General features: G+C 42.6%; 1 protein-coding gene across 2 annotated transcripts in view; it reads right to left on the minus strand.

The window, feature by feature from the left end:
• Nucleotides 1-308: 308 nt before the first annotated feature.
• LOC124286420 (E3 ubiquitin-protein ligase SH3RF1-like) overlaps nucleotides 309-19,790 on the minus strand; it is a 30,775-nt gene continuing 11,293 nt past the window's right edge. The window contains exons 4-12 of one of the 2 annotated variants that reach the window (XM_046722795.1): nucleotides 18,734-18,829; nucleotides 18,081-18,176; nucleotides 16,737-17,192; nucleotides 15,544-15,635; nucleotides 12,474-12,641; nucleotides 10,946-11,249; nucleotides 6,664-6,884; nucleotides 2,934-3,071; nucleotides 309-2,498 (exon numbers count right to left, since the gene is read on the minus strand). In XM_046722795.1, the coding sequence (XP_046578751.1) occupies nucleotides 2,330-2,498; nucleotides 2,934-3,071; nucleotides 6,664-6,884; nucleotides 10,946-11,249; nucleotides 12,474-12,641; nucleotides 15,544-15,635; nucleotides 16,737-17,192; nucleotides 18,081-18,176; nucleotides 18,734-18,829 (1,740 nt within the window). In that variant the 3' untranslated portion in view covers nucleotides 309-2,329. Of the gene's footprint in view, nucleotides 2,499-2,933; nucleotides 3,072-6,663; nucleotides 6,885-10,945; nucleotides 11,487-12,473; nucleotides 12,642-15,543; nucleotides 15,636-16,736; nucleotides 17,193-18,080; nucleotides 18,177-18,733; nucleotides 18,830-19,790 lie in introns of both variants that reach the window. The other variant, XM_046722794.1, reaches the window with a different exon arrangement.

Here is a 19,790-nt window from a genome sequence, read left to right on the forward strand (position 1 = left end):
ATCACTGATGTAACTTACAAAGTGACTGCAGGGTATATGCCTTTCTAATCACTGATTTGATTTACAGGTCAATGCGGGATACATGCTTTCCTAATCACAAACATTACATGAGATCCCAGGAGAAATGCCAAAAAGAAACTTTAACAAGGAAGAACATTATAAATATGTCAGTCTGTGAGGACGTATCATTGACAAAAGAGGGAAAAGACCCTCCTACAATGTGTCAGATGTGACAGTACAATTACCTCCCTTTATGGTGCGCCAGTCTCAAACACATGAAACACAGGAATAAATAACTGTTGTGGAAATACTTCCATGAATGAATTATATTTATTTTGAGAGTTGCAGACTTGCCCAAGTCAAACAGTCTTTCAAGATTCTCACTTCATGATATTAAGATGAGTTAAACAAAGTTGTATGGGTGTAATAAGAAGTAGGTTGTTCCGTAACATGAGCAACACGATATGTTTCTGCACATATTGTGAAGTTTTCGCCTAAAAATCACCACACAAAACTTTGGACTACATAGCAGTGAATGTATAATCATTACTTTCAAATTCAGAGTGAAATTGTTTCAAATTGTTGCGAGTGAGTGAAAGAGCATGTTTTGCTGGAATGAACTGTTTCTGACCTTTTAATGGTTGTATTCTGCAACATCACTGCCACACTACAGACTTGACACAAGGCAGACTTTCAGGTGACACCTGGCCTAGCACTTGTTCATCATACAACCAAACTCTGTTGTACAATATCAACCGTTCAATAAATATGCTGGTCAATTACCAGAATTAAACACCCCAGGCCCTGATTTCAGAAACAAACTTAAAATCTGAGTTTTGAGTTAAGTTGAAGTTTTCACTCAAATTTGAGAAAAAGCAGAAAAATGCATTTCCCAGAATAAACTGAAATGGACTTAGTCGACAATTTGAGTTAGGTAGATAGGTAGATGAGTTGTTTAGTACTTTTGGTTTTAGAACTGCAACTGAATTAAAACCTCAGCTGTTTCAAACTCTCAAACTCAGTTTTAAATTTGAGTAAAAACTTGAGTTTGTTTCGAGAAATCGAGGCCAGTTATCTGAAAGTCAAGATAAGACTGATTGTCTGGAGGAAAAGAAGAAACATCAACCTCCCTTTTGTTGACCATCACAGAATAAAGAGACAGAATTGGTGATACATTTGTAAGACGAAGACTTGCTGTGGCGCTGGTGTATGTACACCTCAGTAAGTAACATGTGCAGAACCCTGCTGCTGTTTATTATATATTACACCCATACCAGAGGGGCATGAGGAGTGACAGTGTGTTACATGGACACAAACAGAGTTATGCCTATGGATTCAAATGTTCCGCAGTATACTCCCCATGGAGTCCAGTCCGAGTGAGCACATCATGGAGACACATCAGGATACCACTTGATTCTACAACATACTGAGTGAGTGAGTATGGTTTTATGCCGCTTTTAGCAATATTCCAGCAATATCACGGCAGGGACACCAGACATTGGCTTCACTTTGTACCCATGTGGGCAATCGATCCCGGGTCTTCAGTGTGACAAGCGAACGCTTTAACTACGAGGCTACCCAGCTGCCCCTCTACAACATCCTACTGGCAAATATGTGACAGGAACCCCTTAATAACATAATGAATTAATTTTTGTGCCTTGAGAGAAAGGAATCAGCTGACAATATGCATCAGGGAGTTAAACTTAAGTAGGTGAAACTAAAACACCATTGATTAAGAGATTCACAAAAATGAATATAGATATATTGGTAAATCTCGACAAAGAAAACCCTGCAAAACTGATCATGAAATAAATATATCAGAAAATGGGTAATTCTCTTCAGTCCTTGATAAAAATGTATTTTTGATAACTTCTAAATATGGCTGCCGGTCTCTAATACACAACACTTATCAGGGGAACTAAAATCACTCCTCGGTTGTTGCATCCCATCGATTCTGAAACAAATGTCAGATGTTGAAACTTGAATCAAGTGCTATCCTAAGTGAAGAAAGGTCATGTGATCAGTGATATCAGTGAGATGATATGATCATGAATAAAGTCTGTCTGAAGCAAGGCCACAACATCAAACTGGATGCAGCCAATCAGAACTCAGTTTACACAGACTGCAGCCAATCACAATACTGGTCACAGAAGGCAACCCACTGGCAACCAATAGAAAAGCAGCTTAGTTGAATATGGCTATCAACTCTACAGCTTTCTTCTGTAGCAAAGTCAAAGCAACAGCTCACTGCTTAAAATTGTGCAATCTGTTTGTTAACAGATATTGTATTAAAAATCTCTCAATAAAAAACTGTCCACTTTTGATGTGTCTATTCACACTTTTCTACAAAGCTTCCTGGAAACAATCCCGCCTTGCTGTTCGAGAGAGTTCCTTTGAACCATCCATCCTCACGTTTCTTGTGTACAAACACAATGTCACCACACTGAAGGTCCAGTTCATGATCCGTCTGAGGAGGGTATGGCACAATGCATCGGAACCTACAACAAGAAAGAAATAACTATACTCTTTCAAAAAAACTTTCAAAACAGTGACAATGTCTCAGAGTTTTGTACAGATTATAAACTTGTTGTCGTGCTCAGAAATGGGAACCAAAACATGAAGCATTGTCGTCTTTTGACGTGTTGCAACAAGGTGCCACCCGAGTAGCAGCTATGGGTACTTACCTTATATCTCATCTTATATAAGGGGTGAATGAAAAGTTCTGAGCCAGGCTATGTTGGATGAATAATACACTAACAGTTTGCATGCATCAAGTAGAGAACTAAGGGACACAACTCTGTACAACAAATTCTGATGCTTTAGATGATGAGGCTACCTGTGCACCCCAGACAAATGTATTCTTACACTTTAATGTGCCCAGTATAATAAATGGCTTCTTGCATGTCCATGAGAAGCAGAGACCTTGCACTTACTTTTCTCTGGCTAGTGGTTTGGGTCTACTTGGCTTGGATGGGGGTGGTGAGGCGGAGTCAAAGGACCCGGTCTTCTTGTGCTGACTGCTGTCTCCTGATGCCCCTGCTCCACTCTCAGCCGACTGGTACGACCCAGACCTGACACAAACAAACAGCCCTTTACCCCGAGGATTACTTCACAATCTGACACTCTCAGCTGACGCGTACGACCAAGACCTGACACAAACAAACAGCCCTTTACCCCGGGGATTACTTCACAACCTGACAATCTCAGCTGACGGGTATGACCCAGACCTGACCACAAACAAACAGCCCTTTACCCCGGGGATTACTTCACAATCTGACACTCTCAGCTGACGCGTACGACCCAGCCCTGACCACAAACAAACAGCCCTTTACCCCGGGGATTACTTCACAATCTGACACTCTCAGCCGACAGGTACGACCCAGACCTGACACTCTCAGCTGATGCGTACGACCCAGACCTGACCACAAACAAACAGCCCTTTACCCCGGGGATTACTTCACAATCTGACATTCTCAGCCGACAGGTGTGACCCAGATCTGACACTCTCAGCTGATGCGTACGACCCAGACCCAGACCTGACCACAAACAAACAGCCCTTTACCCCGGGGATTAATTCACAATCTGACACTCTCACTTGATGCGTACGACCCAGACCTGACACAAACAAACAGCCCTTAACCTTGGGGTTTACTTCACAATCTGACAATCTCAGCCGACGGGTACACTCCAGATCTGACAAACAAACAGCCCTTTACCCGAGGATTACTTCACAATCTGTAATCTCAGCTGACGCGTACGACCCAGACCTGACCACAAACAAACAGCCCTTTACCCCTGGGATTACTTCACAACCTGACACTCTCAGCTGACGGGTATGACCCAGACCTGACCACAAACAAACAGCCCTTTACCCCGGGGATTACTTCACAATCTGACACTCTCAGCTGATGCGTACGACCCAGACCTGACACAAACAAACAGCCCTTAACCCTGGGGATTACTTCACAATCTGACACTCTCAGCTGATGCGTACGACCAAGACCTGACCACAAACAAACAACCCTTAACCTTGGGGTTTACTTCACAATCTGACAATCTCAGCCAGCGGGACGACCCAGACCTGACCACAAACAAACAGCCCTTAACCTTGGGGTTTACTTCACAATCTGACAATCTCAGCCGACGGGTACGACCCAGACCTGACCACAAACAAACAGCCCTTAACCTTGGGGGTTTACTTCACAATCTGACAATCTCAGCCAGCTGGGAATGCGACTCCAGACCTGACCACAAACAAACAGCCCTTAACCTTGGGGTTTACTTCACAATCTGACACTCTCAGCTGGGATGGGTACTGACCCAGACCTGACCACAAACAAACAGCCCTTTACCCGGGATTACTTCACAATCTGACACTCTCAACCCGATGGAGTACAACCCAGACCTGACACAAACAAACAGCCCTTAACCCCGAGGATTACTTCACAATCTGACACTCTCAGCTGATGGGTACAACCCCAGACCTGACCACAAACAAACAGCCCATAACCCGGGGATTACTTCACAATCTGACACTCTCAGCTGGCCAGTGCGACTCCCAGACCTGGCACAAACAAACAGCCCTTAACCCCGAGGATTACTTCACAATCTGACACTCTCAGCCGATGGGTACAAGCAGGACCTGACACAAACAAACAGCCCTTAAGCCCGAGGGATTACTTCACAATCCTGACACTCTCTCAGCTGGCCAGGTACGCACCCAGACCTGACCACAAACAAACAGCTCCTTAACCCCGAGGGATTACTTCACAATCTGACACTCTCAGCTGATGCGTACGACCCAGACCTGACCACAAACAAACAGCCCTTTACCCCGGGGATTACTTCACAATCTGACACTCTCAGCTGATGGGTACAACCCAGACCTGACCACAAACAAACAGCCCTTAACCCCGAGGATTACTTCACAATCTGACACTCTCAGCTGATGCGTACGACCCAGACCTGACCACAAACAAACAGCCCTTTACCCCGGGGATTACTTCACAATCTGACACTCTCAGCTGATGGGTACAACCCAGACCTGACCACAAACAAACAGCCCTTAACCCCCCGAGGATTACTTCACAATCTGACACTCTCAGCTGATGGGTACAACCCAGACCTGACCACAAACAAACAGCCCTTTACCCTGGGGATTACTTCACAATCTGACACTCTCAGCTGATGGGTACGACCCAGACCTGACACAAACAAACAGCCCTTAACCCCGAGGATTACTTCACAATCTGACACTCTCAGCTGATGGGTACAACCCCAGACCTGACCACAAACAAACAGCCCATAACCCCGGGGATTACTTCACAATCTGACACTCTCAGCTGACGGGTACGACCCCAGACCTGACACAAACAAACAGCCCTTAACCCCGAGGATTACTTCACAATCTGACACTCTCAGCCGATGGGTACAACCCCAGACCTGACCACAAACAAAACAGCCCTTAGGGTTTTACCCCGGGGATTACTTCACAATCTGACACTCTCAGCCGATGGGTACAACCCCAGACCTGACCACAAACAAACAGCCCTTTACCTGGGGGATTACTTCACAATCTGACACTCTCAGCCGATGGGTACAATTCCAGACCTGACCACACACAAACGAACAGCCCTTAACCCCGGGATTACTTCACAATCTGACACTCTCAGCTGCGGTGGTACTGACTCCAGACCTGACCACAAACAAACAGCCCTTAACCCCGAGGATTACTTCACAATCTGACACTCTCAGCTGATGCATACGACCAAGACCTGACAAAAACAAACAGCCCTTAACCTTGGGGTTTATATCACATTTCACTTGACACAATCTGACACTCTAGATGTTGTGTAATACTTTATCCAGTTGAAAGAGGTTATATAACACTTTATCCATGGGAAAGAGGTTGTGTAACACTTCATTCAGGTGAAAGAGGTTATGTAACACTTCATTCACGTGAAAGAGGTTATGTAACACTTCATTCATTCATGTGGGGTGAGGTGAGGTGAGGTGAGGTGAGGTGAGGTGAGGTGAGGTGAGGTGAAATTGGGTTTAACGTCGTGCTTGAGAATATTTCGATCATATGACGACGTGCATGCGTGTGTATATGTATGTGCGGCTGCTTGTACTAGACTTAAGCTGGTTTTATAGTGCTATCCCACTGAGATACCATGCCGCAGTGAAGCATGAATACCCCACTCAGAGACATTATACTGACTCCGAGCCGACCAGTCCTTGTTGTACACAGTAATGCCGAGCGCCAGGCAGGGACCAACAAGTACCATATTTTAACGTCTTTTTGGTATGGCCAGCGGCCGGGGATCGAACCCGCGCCCTTCCGCTCTCCGGGCGGACGCTCTAACCACTACACCACGGAGGCGGTCTCATTCATGTGAAAGACGTTCTTGTAAAACTTCATCCAGGTGAAAGAGGTTATGAAACATTTAATGCATGTGAAAGAGGTTGTGTAACACTTTATCCATGTGAGAGAGGTTGTGTAACAATTCATTCTGGTGAAAGAGGTTATGTGACACTTCATCCAGGTGAAAGAGGTTATGTAACACTTCAATCAGGTGAAAGGGGTTATGTAACACTTAATTCAGGTGAAAGAGGCTGTGGAAGTATGGGGCACCTGTTAACATTTCTATCCAGCAAAATTACCTGACATGTGTTACAGACCCCTCCAACAGTGCTGAGGTTTCACCATCATCGCCTGGCGATTTTGATTTTTTACTTTTACTGGCAAGTCGTTTAACAAGACTTTTCTTCTCCTTGTCCTTTCGTTCCTTGTGCTCCTTTGGATCCTTGTGGAGTGCTTCATGCTGCTTAGTAAATTGCTTGTCGTGTTTGTCGTGTTTGTCATGCTTCTCCTTTTTCTCCTTCTGTAAAATTAGACACAGCTTCTTGATAATGGACAATGACAGGTTTAAACTGGGGGTAGGGCCTTCTGTTATAATCTTCCTCTTAATGGACAATGACAGGTTTAAACTGGGGGTAGGGCCTTCCGTTACAATGTTCCTCATAATGGACAATGACAAGTTTAAACTGGGGGTAGGGCTTTCTGTTATAATCTTCCTCTTGATGGACAATGACAGGTTTAAACTGGGGGTAGGGCTTTCTGTTATAATCTTCCTCTTAATGGACAATGACAGGTTTAAACTGGGGGTAAGGCCTTCTGTTATAATCTTCATCATAATGGACAATGACAGGTTTAAACTGGGGGTAGGGCCTTCTGTTGTAATCTTCCTCTTAATGGACAACTTATGACAGGTTTAAAGCTGGGGGTAGGGCCTTCGTTACAATGTTCCTCATAATGGACAATGACAAGTTTAAACTGGGGAGTAGGGCCTTCTGTTATAATCTTCCTTGTAATGCACAATGACAGGTTTAAACTGGGCCTTCTGTTACAATCTTCCTTAATGGACAATGACAGGTTTAAGCCAAAGGGCCTTCTGTTGTAAATCTTCCTCTTACTGGACAATGACATGGTTTAAACTGGGGGGTAGGACCTTCTGTTATAATCTTCCTCTTAATGGACAATGACAGGTTTAAACTGGGGGTAGGGCCTTCTGTTATAATCTTCCTCTGAATGGACAACAACAGGTATTTAAACTGGGGGTAGGGCCTTCTGTTATAATCTTCCTCATAATGGACAATGACAGGTTTAAACTGGGGGTAGGGCCTTCTGTTATAATCTTCCTCATAATGGACAATGACAGGTTTAAACTGGGGGTAGGGCTTTCTGTTATAATCTTCCTCTTAATGGACAATGACAGGTTTAAACTGGGGGTAGGGCCTTCTGTTGTAATCTTCCTCTTAATGGACAATGACAGGTTTAAACTGGGGGTAGGGCCTTCCGTTACAATGTTCCTCATAATGGACAATGACAGGTTTAAACTGGGGGTAGGGCCTTCTGTTATAATCTTCCTCTTACTGGACAATGACAGGTTTAAACTGGGGTAGGGCCTTCTGTTATAATCTTCCTCTTACTGGACAATGACAGGTTCCAAACTGGGGGTAGGACCTTCTGGTTATAATCTTCCTCATAATGGACAATGACAGGTTTAAAACTGGGGGTAGGAGCCTTCTGTTATAATCTTCCTCTTAATGGACAATGACAGAGTTTAAACTGGGGTAGGGCCTTCTGTTATAATCTTCCTCATAATGGACAAATGACAGGTTTAAACTGGGGTAGGGCTTTCTGTTATAATCTTCCTCTTACTGGACAATGACAGGTTTAAACTGGGGGTAGGGCCTTCCTCGCTACAATGTTCCTCATAATGGACAATGACAAGTTTAAACTGGGGGTAGGGCTCTGTCATAATCTTCCTCTCATGATGGACACGACAGGTTTAAACTGGGGGTAGGGCCCTCTGTTATAATCTTCCTGCTAATGGACAACACAGGGTTTAAACTGGGGGTAGGGCTTTCTGTTATAAATCTTCCTCTTAATGGACAATGACAGGTTTAAACTGGGGGTAGGGCCTGCTGTTATAATCTTCCCTCATAATGGACAATGACAAGTTTAAACTGGGGTAGGGCCTTCTGTTAATCTTCCTTGTAATGCACAATGACAGGTTTAAACTGGGGTAGGGCCTTCTGTTATAATCTTCCCTGCACTTAATGGACAATGACAGGTTTAAACTGGGGGGTAGGGCCTTCTTGTTATAATCTTCCTCATAATGGACAATGACAGGTTTAAACTGGGGGTAGGGCCTTCTGTTATAATCTTCCTCATAATGGACAATGACAGGTTTAAACTGGGGGTAGGGCCTTCTGTTATAATCTTCCTCATAATGGACAATGACAGGTTTAAACTAAAGTGATGGTAGCCTTCTGTTGCAGCTGTCTAATCTTCCTCATAATGGACAATGACAGGTTTAAACTGGGGTAGGGCCTTCTGTTATAATCTTCCCTCATAATGGACAATGACAGGTTTAAACTGGGGGTAGGGCCTTCTGTTATAATCTTCCTCATAATGGACAATGACAGGTTTAAACTGGGGTAGGGCCTCTGTTGGACAATGACAGGTTTAAACTGGGGTAGCCTTCCTCTGTTGCAACTTCCCCATAATGGACAATGACAGGTTTAAACTGGGGTAGGGCCTTCTGTTATAATCTTCCTCATAATGGACAATGACCAGGTTTAAACTGGGGGTAGGGCCTTCTGTTATAATCTTCCTCTTAATGGACAATGACAGGTTTAAACTGGGGGTAGGACCTCTGTTCTAATCTTCCTCATAATGGACAATGACAGGTTTAAACTGGGGGTAGGGCCTTCTGGTATAATCTTCCTCATAATGGACAATGACAGGTTTAAACTGGGGGTAGGGCCTTCTGTTATAATCTTCCTCATAATGGACAATGACAGGTTTAAACTGGGGGTAGGGCCTTCTGTCATAATCTTCCTCATAATGGACAATGACAGGTTTAAACTGGGGGTAGGGCCTTCTGTTATAATCTTCCTCATAATGGACAATGACAGGTTTAAACTGGGGTAAGGCCTTCTGTTCTAATCTTCCCTCATAATGGACAATGACAGGTTTAAACTGGGGTAGGACCTTCTGTTATAATCTTCCTCTTAATGGACAATGACAGGTTTAAACTGGGGGTAGGGCCTTCTGTTATAATCTTCCTCATAATGGACAATGACAGGTTTAAACTGGGGGTAGGGCCTTCTGTTATAATCTTCCTCATAATGGACAATGACAGGTTTAAACTGGGGTAGGGCCTTCTGTTATAATCTTCCTCATAATGGACAATGACAGGTTTAAACTGGGGGTAGGGCCTTCTGTTTTTTCAAGCTCCTTGATAATGCACAGTAAGGTGGTTTTAGGGATGTTTAGGCTTACTATTGCACAATAACAGGTTTATACTGTAGAGGCATAGACTTACACAGTAGGGCTTACTGTCACAAAAACTCAAAGGAATACAAGTAAAAGTAGAGATACCTGTGATGAGCTTAACTGAAGGCCTGGATATGCCAAGAGAATGAATAACTAACCTATCATTAGCCAAGAAACAGTCGACTCTACCATAAAGAAACCTAAACCTGTTCGACAAAAATACCATTTGAAATCATTCCTTTGCATAACATCCATGATATTTCCTCTGTTTCTGAGCATACTGATGAAGAAAATCTGTAAGACATGAAACACACAATTTCTAAGCAGGAAATACAATGACGAAGCATAAGTATTCTGAACAGAAACTAAGGTTGGACTTCACAGTTTGTTCTCAGATAGGCACTGACAACTTGGAAAATCAGTCAGTCCTATGGACACTGACACCTGACTTACAGTGATACGTCCTTACCTTGTCTTTACCGGAGTGTGTGTAGTGGCTGGGAAATTCAGTCAGTCGTATGGACATTGACACCTGGCTTACAGTGATTTGTCCTTACCTTTGTCTCTACTGGAGTGTGTGTGTAGTGGCTGGAAATCTTGGGGCCAGCAGGCTGGACATTGACACCTGGTTTACAGTAGTAAAACGTCCTTACCTTGTCTTTTTACTGGAGTGTGTGTGGTGGCTGGGAATTCAGTCAGTCAGTGGTATGGACATTGACACCTGACTTACAGTAAAACGTCCTTACCTTGTCTTTACTGGTGTGTGTGTGGTGGCTGGGAAATTCAGTCAGTGGTATGGACATTGACACCTGACTTACAGTAAAATGTCCTTACCTTGTCTTTACTGGAGTGTGTGTGGTGGCTGGGAAATTCAGTCAGTGGTATGGACATTGACACCTGGCTTACAGTAAAACGTCCTTACCTTGTCTTTACTGGAGTGTGTGTAGTGGCTGGGAAATTCAGTCAGTGGTATGGACATTGACACCTGACTTACAGTAAAACGTCCTTACCTTGTCTTTACTGGAGTGTGTGTAGTGGCTGGGAAATTCAGTCAGTGGTATGGACATTGACACCTGACTTACAGTAAAACATCCTCACCTTGTCTTTACCAGAGTGTGAGTGGTGACTTTCCCCTGTGGCTCCCAGCACTACGTTGGGGGGAGTGATGTTGGTCGATGCTGACATGGAATGGTGCATAGCAGCTAGGCTAGATGAGCTCCATCCCCCACTGGGGGACGAGGAATGGCTACCTCGTTTTGGAAGATGAACCGTTGTGGTGGAGTGAGCAGGCCCTTGGCTGGAAGCGGACACATGACAACTTGACTTGGAAGAACTGGAGGAGCTGTACCCTGGAGGTGGAACTGTGATTGCTGCTTTGGATGCCCTGGAGGAATGGCTGCCGCTGGAGGGTGAAGAGGCTGTGTAAGTCTTTGGTGCTCGGGGGAGGAGAGGTGGGGGTGCTGACTGGCTCGAGCTAGACTGAAAGGACTGGCTTGAAGTAGAGGTGCGGCTTAAGTCGAGATTGGTGACATTGATGTTGTTAGAGTCAGAGGATGCAGAAGAGTGGGAGTTTGTCTGAGGAGCTCGGGCTCGAATGTTCAACACATTGGGACTGACTGGCTTGAATGCACTCTGGTGCCTGGAAAGGGAAGAATTCAAGTGAGTAGGGAAGAAGAGGGTAAAACAAGGGTTAAATAAGAAGTGAATAGAACTAACTTGTGGTCACTGAAGAATGTGAAGGAGTCCCGAATAGGAAAGGATTATGGGAACCTAGTTTCCTATCTACCAAAATTGTACTTTTCAGTCTACCACTCATGTGTTCTAATTGTATTACTTTCAATATAGGGAAAAGAATTCTCCAAATAAACACATCTTTAATCCTTTTAGCAGATGTTTCATTCTTGTTTATTTTGAACAAGACAGTGCTGGCACGTGTCCAGACTGACTGTTAAGAATGCACGGTTTAGATGTCCTTCACTAACTACTCGAGAGAACAAAGACCCACGTCCACTGTCATTAGGTCTCAGAAACGTGTGCATTAGTTAGAGTGATCATGATGATGATTAAGAGTAGAAGAAAAAATCAACCGAAACCAATGTTTTTAAAAAGCAACAAAAAGCTTGTGGTTGTAACATTCTCAACAAATTTGTGTATGTAACGTTACAAGCTGACAGTGAAAAGGATTTATGTTAATGACAAATGTTCTTGATTTCTCTGGTCGTACATATGTTTTGAGATTCTAACTGGATACTAGTGAGTGAGTTTAGTGAGACACATCAGGATACCACTTGATTCTACAACATATTGAATGAGTATGATTTTACGCCGCTTTTAGCAATATTCCAGTAATATCCCGGTGGGGACACCAGAAATGGGGTTCACACATTGTACCCATGTAGAGAATCGAACCCAGCTCTTCAGTGTGACTAGCAAATGCTTTAACCACTAGACTACCCCACTGCCCATCACTGGATACTAGTTGATAGGATGGTAGCATAAATATGTGTTGATACTGGCTGATAGTGCAGATGTGTGTTTGTAACAATCAAGACATAAGCTTCCCTGGTTCCTTCACTAAGTCAGGCTTGACAGCCTCAAGACAAGATAAGGTGAGTGCTGCTATTACCTGTATAGCTGTACATAGTTTCCAGGGAACACCCCTGTACTCCCTGTTTTGAGACACTGGCCTTTGTACCAGCCATCCTGGCACTTCTCCGACACGGTGTACCCATCACCCTTCCTCAGTTCCAGCTCATCGTCCTTCTGAGGCTTGTAGCTGTACGTGGCAACATACCTGCAACATTGCAACATACCGGTATCTACCACCTGCAACATTGCAACATACAGGTATCTACCACCTGCAACATACCTGCAACATTGCAACATACAGGTATCTACCACCTGCAACATACCTGCAACATTGCAACATACAGGTATCTACCACCTGCAACATAGCAACATACAGGTATCTACCACCTGCAACATACCTGCAACATTGCAACATACAGGTATCTACCACCTGCAACATACCTGCAACATTGCAACATACAGGTATCTACCACCTGCAACATACCTGCAACATTGCAACATACAGGTATTTACCACCTGCAACATACCTGCAACATTGCAACATACCGGTATCTACAACCTGCAACTTACTAGTGCATATAACCATACAGGTAGATAGACCCAGCAACATACCAGTATCTACCACCTGCAACTTACTAGTACATTTTACCATACAGGTAGATAGACCCAGCAACATACCGGTATCTACCACCTGCAACTTACTAGTACATTTTACCATACAGGTAGATAGACCCAGCAACATACAGGGATCTACCACCTGCAACTTACTAGTACATATAACCATACAGGTAGATAGACCCAGCAACATACAGGTATCTACCACCTGCAACTTACTAGTACATATAACCATACAGGTAGATAGACTCAGCAACATACAAGTATCTACCACCTGCAACTTACTAGTACATTATACCATACAGGTAGACAGAACCAGCAAATCACAGGTACCTAGACCCAGCAACATACCGGTATCTACCACCTGCAACTTACTAGCACGTAGGTATAACCATACAGGTAGATAGAATCAGCATATTCAGGTAGGTACCTAGACCAAGCAACATACGAGTACCTAAAACCAAACTTTATCAATACAAAATTCATCAAAACTCTTTCTTCTTTGATGGGCATTTTAGAAGTTGAGTTGATGAAGAATGATAACATATTTTTATGGATATACATCTCTTTCATTCTGTGAAGGGCGATGTTACAACATAGATTCTAATGTCGCTGTCAAGCAAGTGATGTGGTGATTTGCCAAGTCTCCATGTAGATGACATATGGCTTCTTTGATGGGCATTTCAGAAGTTGAGTTGATGAAGAATGATGACAATTTTTATGGATATACAACTTCTTATATTCTGTGAAAGGCGACGTTTCAACATAGATTCTAATGTCATTGTAACTTGCTACAACATAGATTCTAATGCCGTCAAGCAAGTGACAACCACATTAGAATCTATGTCGAAAAGTCGCCCTTCACAGAATAAAAGAAGTTGTATATCCATAAAAATTGTAATCATTCTTCAAAACTCTTTCTGTCCATTCAGTTTACGAACTAGTGATATTTCAGTAAGAATACTAAATGTAATAAAGTAAGGCTGTTCTTACAGACAACCAATAATGATAATATTCAGACTGAAGAATTTCAGATCTTGCTTCATTATGAAACCTACATTCACCTGTACCAATATACTGTTTAACATGCACACTCTACTCCACTAGTACAAAGAAGGTCATTTTGAACTTGCCTAGGGGAATAGAATTAGGATAATTACACAAGACTACATATGATGAACATTGGTCAGTTTTAAAGTAGGGCGATATAAGAGTTATTTCACCAATATTTGAAGTTCACAGAAGCAAGACAAAGTAAAGATGTTCTTCAGGCAAGTAAAAAGTGGTTTTGTTTCACTCATATTATTCAGCTGTAGGCCTATCAAATGGTTTGTTCCCCAGTCTTCCATTTCCAAAAGAAGAAAGACCCAGTTCATGGTTCCACTACACTACAGCTTGTTCAGCTTGACCTGATCAAGTGAATAATAATGCATTGCGTGACCGTGTCAGAAGTGGTTGGGTCTATTATTACGAAGGGGTGGACTTTTGTCAGTTGATTGTCAACATGTCCAAACAGCCGAGAGAAGGTGGCCATTTGACATCTCAGTTTAGAGAAATTGTCAGCAATGTCCTAACTTTCTTTAAAACAGAAGCTACAGACATATTGCAGTTGAACATGAAATAGAAACAGTGATAACAATACTGGGTGGAGAGAGTGATAGCGAGAGTGAATCGGATTGTGAAAGTAACTGACTTTGTAAAGTTAGTAAACCAAACTAGACAGCATATGATTGTTTTTTTCAGAAGTGTTGTTTTCCGGGTCAAGTTCTAACTAATCCATGTATGCATGCTTCGCACGAAGGCAACTTTAATAACATTCTCTGCTCCCCTATTTAATGAAGTTAACTCGGCCTGCTGTTTGTGCCATTTGACCTCCCGGGTCATGCATATGTAGAGTAGCTCAGGTCAAGCTGAACAAGCTGTTAGTATGAAGCAGCTGTAAGGCCAGAATTTTGTGTGGAGACGATGAAGCATACAGTGAAACAGGTAATGCAGTGTATATTGTGTATGATCTTGATGTTCTTACATCTACACCTACAGGAAATGATGACACGTTTCTCATCATCACTTATCTGCCTATGCTGATTATGTAGACGGCTACTGAAAATACCATCAGTTCTGTGGTTAAGGGACCGTTCATAATTTATGGCTAGGGGTGTGTGATGATGATTTTTATGGAAAAGCATGTACAATGTAAATGACCCCCCCTAAAATTTATGTACAAAGTAACTGACCCCCTGCATGTCATGTACTAAGTCAATGGACCCCCCCCCTTCCATATTTTCAAAGCATAATTTTGAAATATTTTTATGTACAAAATTGCTGACCCCCCTAGAAGCGTGTACAAAATTGATGACCCCCTACCTCCCCAGGACAAAATGGGTGACAAACCCCCCCCTTAAAATCATCATCACCCCCCTAGCCATAAATTATGAACGGTCGGAAACAGACCTTGGAACCTTAAAAGCCTTACTGGTTGTGTGGCAACTTACACTGGTGTGAGCCCACTTGGCATGACAGAGTTGTCTCCCCCTGCACTGCCGGTGGTTGTGGTTGAAGAACCGCTCGATGACTCTGTTCCTGCCTGAAAATGTGTCACCTTTCTTTCAGATCAGTTTTCTAAAGATGAAATTTGTGATATTTTATTTTATATACGAACATAATCAGAAGAATATCACTGTCATGATGTTATAAGTTATCTCATGAGATATGTTAATGATACTATTCCATTTCAACAATATTATTAAACTCATGCATAATTTCCACATGCAAGATAGGTAAGTACTGTTGAAGTGATGTTTGATTGAAGGGAGATAACTCCAGTGTGGCATTTTAACACTATATGTCTAAACATGCAGTCATAAGACAACAATAGCGATCGTAAGTAATCTGGTGTGTGATCTTGTAATACGAATCACTGTTATCTTGTTATGTGCAACATGTTGTGGAGGTGCTATTTACGACCATTCTGTCACTCAACCAAAGCATGCAATATAATTATACATGTTCCATACTGCTGACTGGCAAAGAACAAACAAAAATTCAAATTGAAATTTAATTTACTTAACGCTCTTTCAACTGTCATTAAGTAAACGTATTGGGAAATTCTACACCAATAATGTGCCCAAATGTTGATAAGCATATTCTGAACAGTTTACAGAACACACCAACTGTTTCGTTTATGTCAAATATCTTCTGAACACATTGAACATAGGCGGATCTAGAGGGGGGGATGCAGGGGTGTGCAACATCCCCACCCCCAACACTTTGTCCTGTTTATTAAATGACCATTGAAACTCTCGTGAAAACGGGTGAAACTGAACTGTGCACTCCCCCTTTCTCAAACAGCTGTATCCCACCCTGTTGAAGAGTCAGTTGGCAAAGTTTTTTTTCATTTTTCTTAATCTTTCAATTTGAATAGCTACTGACAAGATTTGCCGTTTGATATTTTCATTTCCAGTTGTTTTGGACACCAACTGATATCCACTGACTCATAAGGATTAGTCAGGAAATTTATTATAATATTTAATTTAAAATAATAGCATTCTCAAAAGTTAATGGTATATCCTTGTGTTAAGATGACTCCAGTCACGTCACATTAGTCGAAGGTCTCCTATAGTAAACCTCTAACAACCTCAATACTCAAAGTCATGTAATTTCTACCCTTGATCCAAACCTTCCTTACCTGTACTGTTTGTGGTGCCGATTTCGGAGTTGAGGTAGAGGAGCTAGTTGTGGTGGTGACGACAGCAGCAGCGGCGGCTGTAGCGGCGGCAGTGAGGGGCGGCGTGGACGTTCCCCCCACAGACCCAGCTGATGTGCTGGGAATACTGAATGCCCCCGAGCTGCTGCTACTGCTGCCCAGTTCAAGTGAGCGCCGCTGATGCTGGGTGGGAGGGGACGGGGATTTCTGGGGGGCGAGGGTGAATGAATGCCGTTTGGGTTGAGACGTGGGGTGGGAAGCCAACAAGGCTGGGTTGACCGAGGTAACAGATGGTGAGGTGACCCGATGAGTCTCCGACGCCGATGTTGTTCGTTCTGAGCTATCAGAGTTACGTCCCCCTGATTGGGTGTTATTACTGGCCTGTAGGATACTCACACTTGGCTTGGAGTTGAGAAGGCTTTTAGCAGCATCATTTAACTGTGCAAATAAATATAGGGGAAAACTAATCAGCATGTAGCTGGGGAGAGAGCAAGGATGTCACACATCCCCACAGTAAGGTTGGAAAAAGCAGTATAACATAAACTCAATAGTTGATGCATCTTACTATAAAGAAAAAGACCATTGTTGTCCAACTCAAATATTTTGCATAATCCTGTGTTGATTAATTCAACAAATGCACAACATGCGGAGTGAGTAAGTGAGTGTGTGAATTTGGTTTAACTCTGCTCTAAACAGTATCCACAGCAGGTCTGTTGTATGTGGGAGGAAAGCCTGTAGTAACGCAGGTCTAAAACATTTACCACCTTGGTGAAACCCACAAGCCTAGGTATGGTGCTGACAAACTTGAAAACATTATTCTGATTCAAGCCAAATGATTCAAGCATGTTTGGATGTTTGTATACCGAACCGAAGGCAAAATACCGCAGTTCTACTAATACCATGGTATATGGTTTCACCCCTACAATATCACTCAGCGAGGTAACAACTAAAGAATGTTGCAGTAGGATATATAATTTACACTGTGTCATTGATTCTTGGCTACACTGTCTAACATCACCAATCGGCTTACCTACAATACGTCAAAAACATGTCCATACGCAAACATTTGAGGTGCTCATCAACAACAGAGATCAGTAACATACCCAGAAATTTGAACATATCGTCATGCCATACATGTTCTCCTTACAGTTATTTAAACATGGCCGCTACTTGTCATTATAACTTGAACAACACTGTATCAAACTGTGTTAATCACACCCCCACTCCAACACGCAGTGAGTCGTTCCAACAATTCCTACAAGCTACTTTAAAGGTGATGAAAGAACTTCTACATCATGCAACCAGTGATGCACACGTATCACCTACCTTAACAAACGTCACAGGGAATATACCAATTTTATCCCCTTTCCTGCCTTCAATCCAATTTTCATCCACTCTTCGTATTACTGTCAGAGTTTCATCCTGCAAGTTATAACATAACGGTATGATATAAAGATCATAGAAAATAATCAAGGGTCAAGTTTAATACATTCCAAGAAATTATAACAAGAAATAGACGCCAGGCGAATGAAGGAACAACATAGAAGTAATGAGCTTGTCAATGCATTTTCTTTGATTTCCAGCCATACCATGGGTAAAAAATCTGGATCAGATAATCCAGTGAGTGATGAGTTGAGTAGGGTTTTATGTCACATCAGCATTATTCCAGTCAGATAGCGACGGGACCAAGTCTGCATTCACACATATTTGAATCACAAAGTCCAAATGAGTTTCTTGCAATCCAGTGAGTGATACTGTGAGCAACAGGCCAAACCTTCAAGGTATATGTCACACAAAATCAATCATGTAACTGAGCACAACCACCTGATCAATTTAGTTTCCCTTGACATAGGGTGTGAGGGCCAGTTCTCACCTGGAATCACGACTGAGACACTGAATGATGACACATTGGCATTGATCGTCAGTAACAGAGCAATGGACACTACAGTGATATAAAGTAAAAAGTACAATGGTCTCACCTTTTGAAAGGACAGGCAATCCTTTTCCTTCTCGTCCTTGAGATCAAAGTCGTACAATGCCTGACACTGAGGCAACTGGGGTAATGCCACCAACACCTGGAAAGGGGAGGTAACTCTTGAACACTCAGCATCATTTGCTCCATGTCAAAGCCATTATCTGTCTATTTCAAGTAAGACTGCATGCCTCTCATGAGTACTGTGGCATATTTCCCTCATGAAACACGAACAGACTATTCAGTAGTGTCCTCTAAGATCCATATAAATTGCATAGCTATGCCTCAAAGATTACTAGAAGAATGCTTACCCAAAATGTCACTGACACTGATCTATCAATAAACGAATATCCGCATAAAACACAGATATTTGACCAGCAGCATATACGCTTATGGGTTTCTAATGACATGGTTACTATTTGCTTATATCTTTGCAAGATGACATCCTTGACTGCTGACAAAAACGCTATTTTCAGCGACTGTTTACTCAATGCGTGTATAACTCAGAACCGATCGTGCGGAAAATACCATTCGGAATAGTTTTTTGAGGTAAAGGTTCAAACGGTATGTGCGAATGTTAACTTTCGCGATTTGATAAGCTGTGTTCTGATTGGTCAGTCCAAAAGGTTAGCTGATGCGACCTTCTACTAGGTTTTGTTAGACTCAGTATAGCAGTGTAATGAATAATACTGAGTAAGGCTGTAACGATTCACTCGCATATTCGGTGAATCGAACCGTAGCCCTTCATGAATTCAATTCGTTATTCGTGGTCATCAGAACCGAATATTCATGAATATTTACAATTTTTAAGGGAGTGTCATTACTTGAACCCTTATGTCCTTTTTCAAAATGAGATATGCAAGAATGCATTATGTACTAGCCTTGTAGTAGCGCAAGTCATGTTAGTTTGCCAAGGCCGCACATGGTACTGTCATCTATAACTATTACATACCAAATTTGAGTGTCATGAGATGACTGGTTATTGCTGTGACAAATTAACACTGTCAACATGGGCATTCAATATTGTGCATCAGTCACTTAACTACAATATTGTATTCGTGAAT

This window comes from Haliotis rubra, unplaced genomic scaffold (assembly GCF_003918875.1).
Source record: "Haliotis rubra isolate DU_JTF1 unplaced genomic scaffold, ASM391887v1 Scf382, whole genome shotgun sequence".
NCBI lineage: Eukaryota > Metazoa > Mollusca > Gastropoda > Lepetellida > Haliotidae > Haliotis > Haliotis rubra.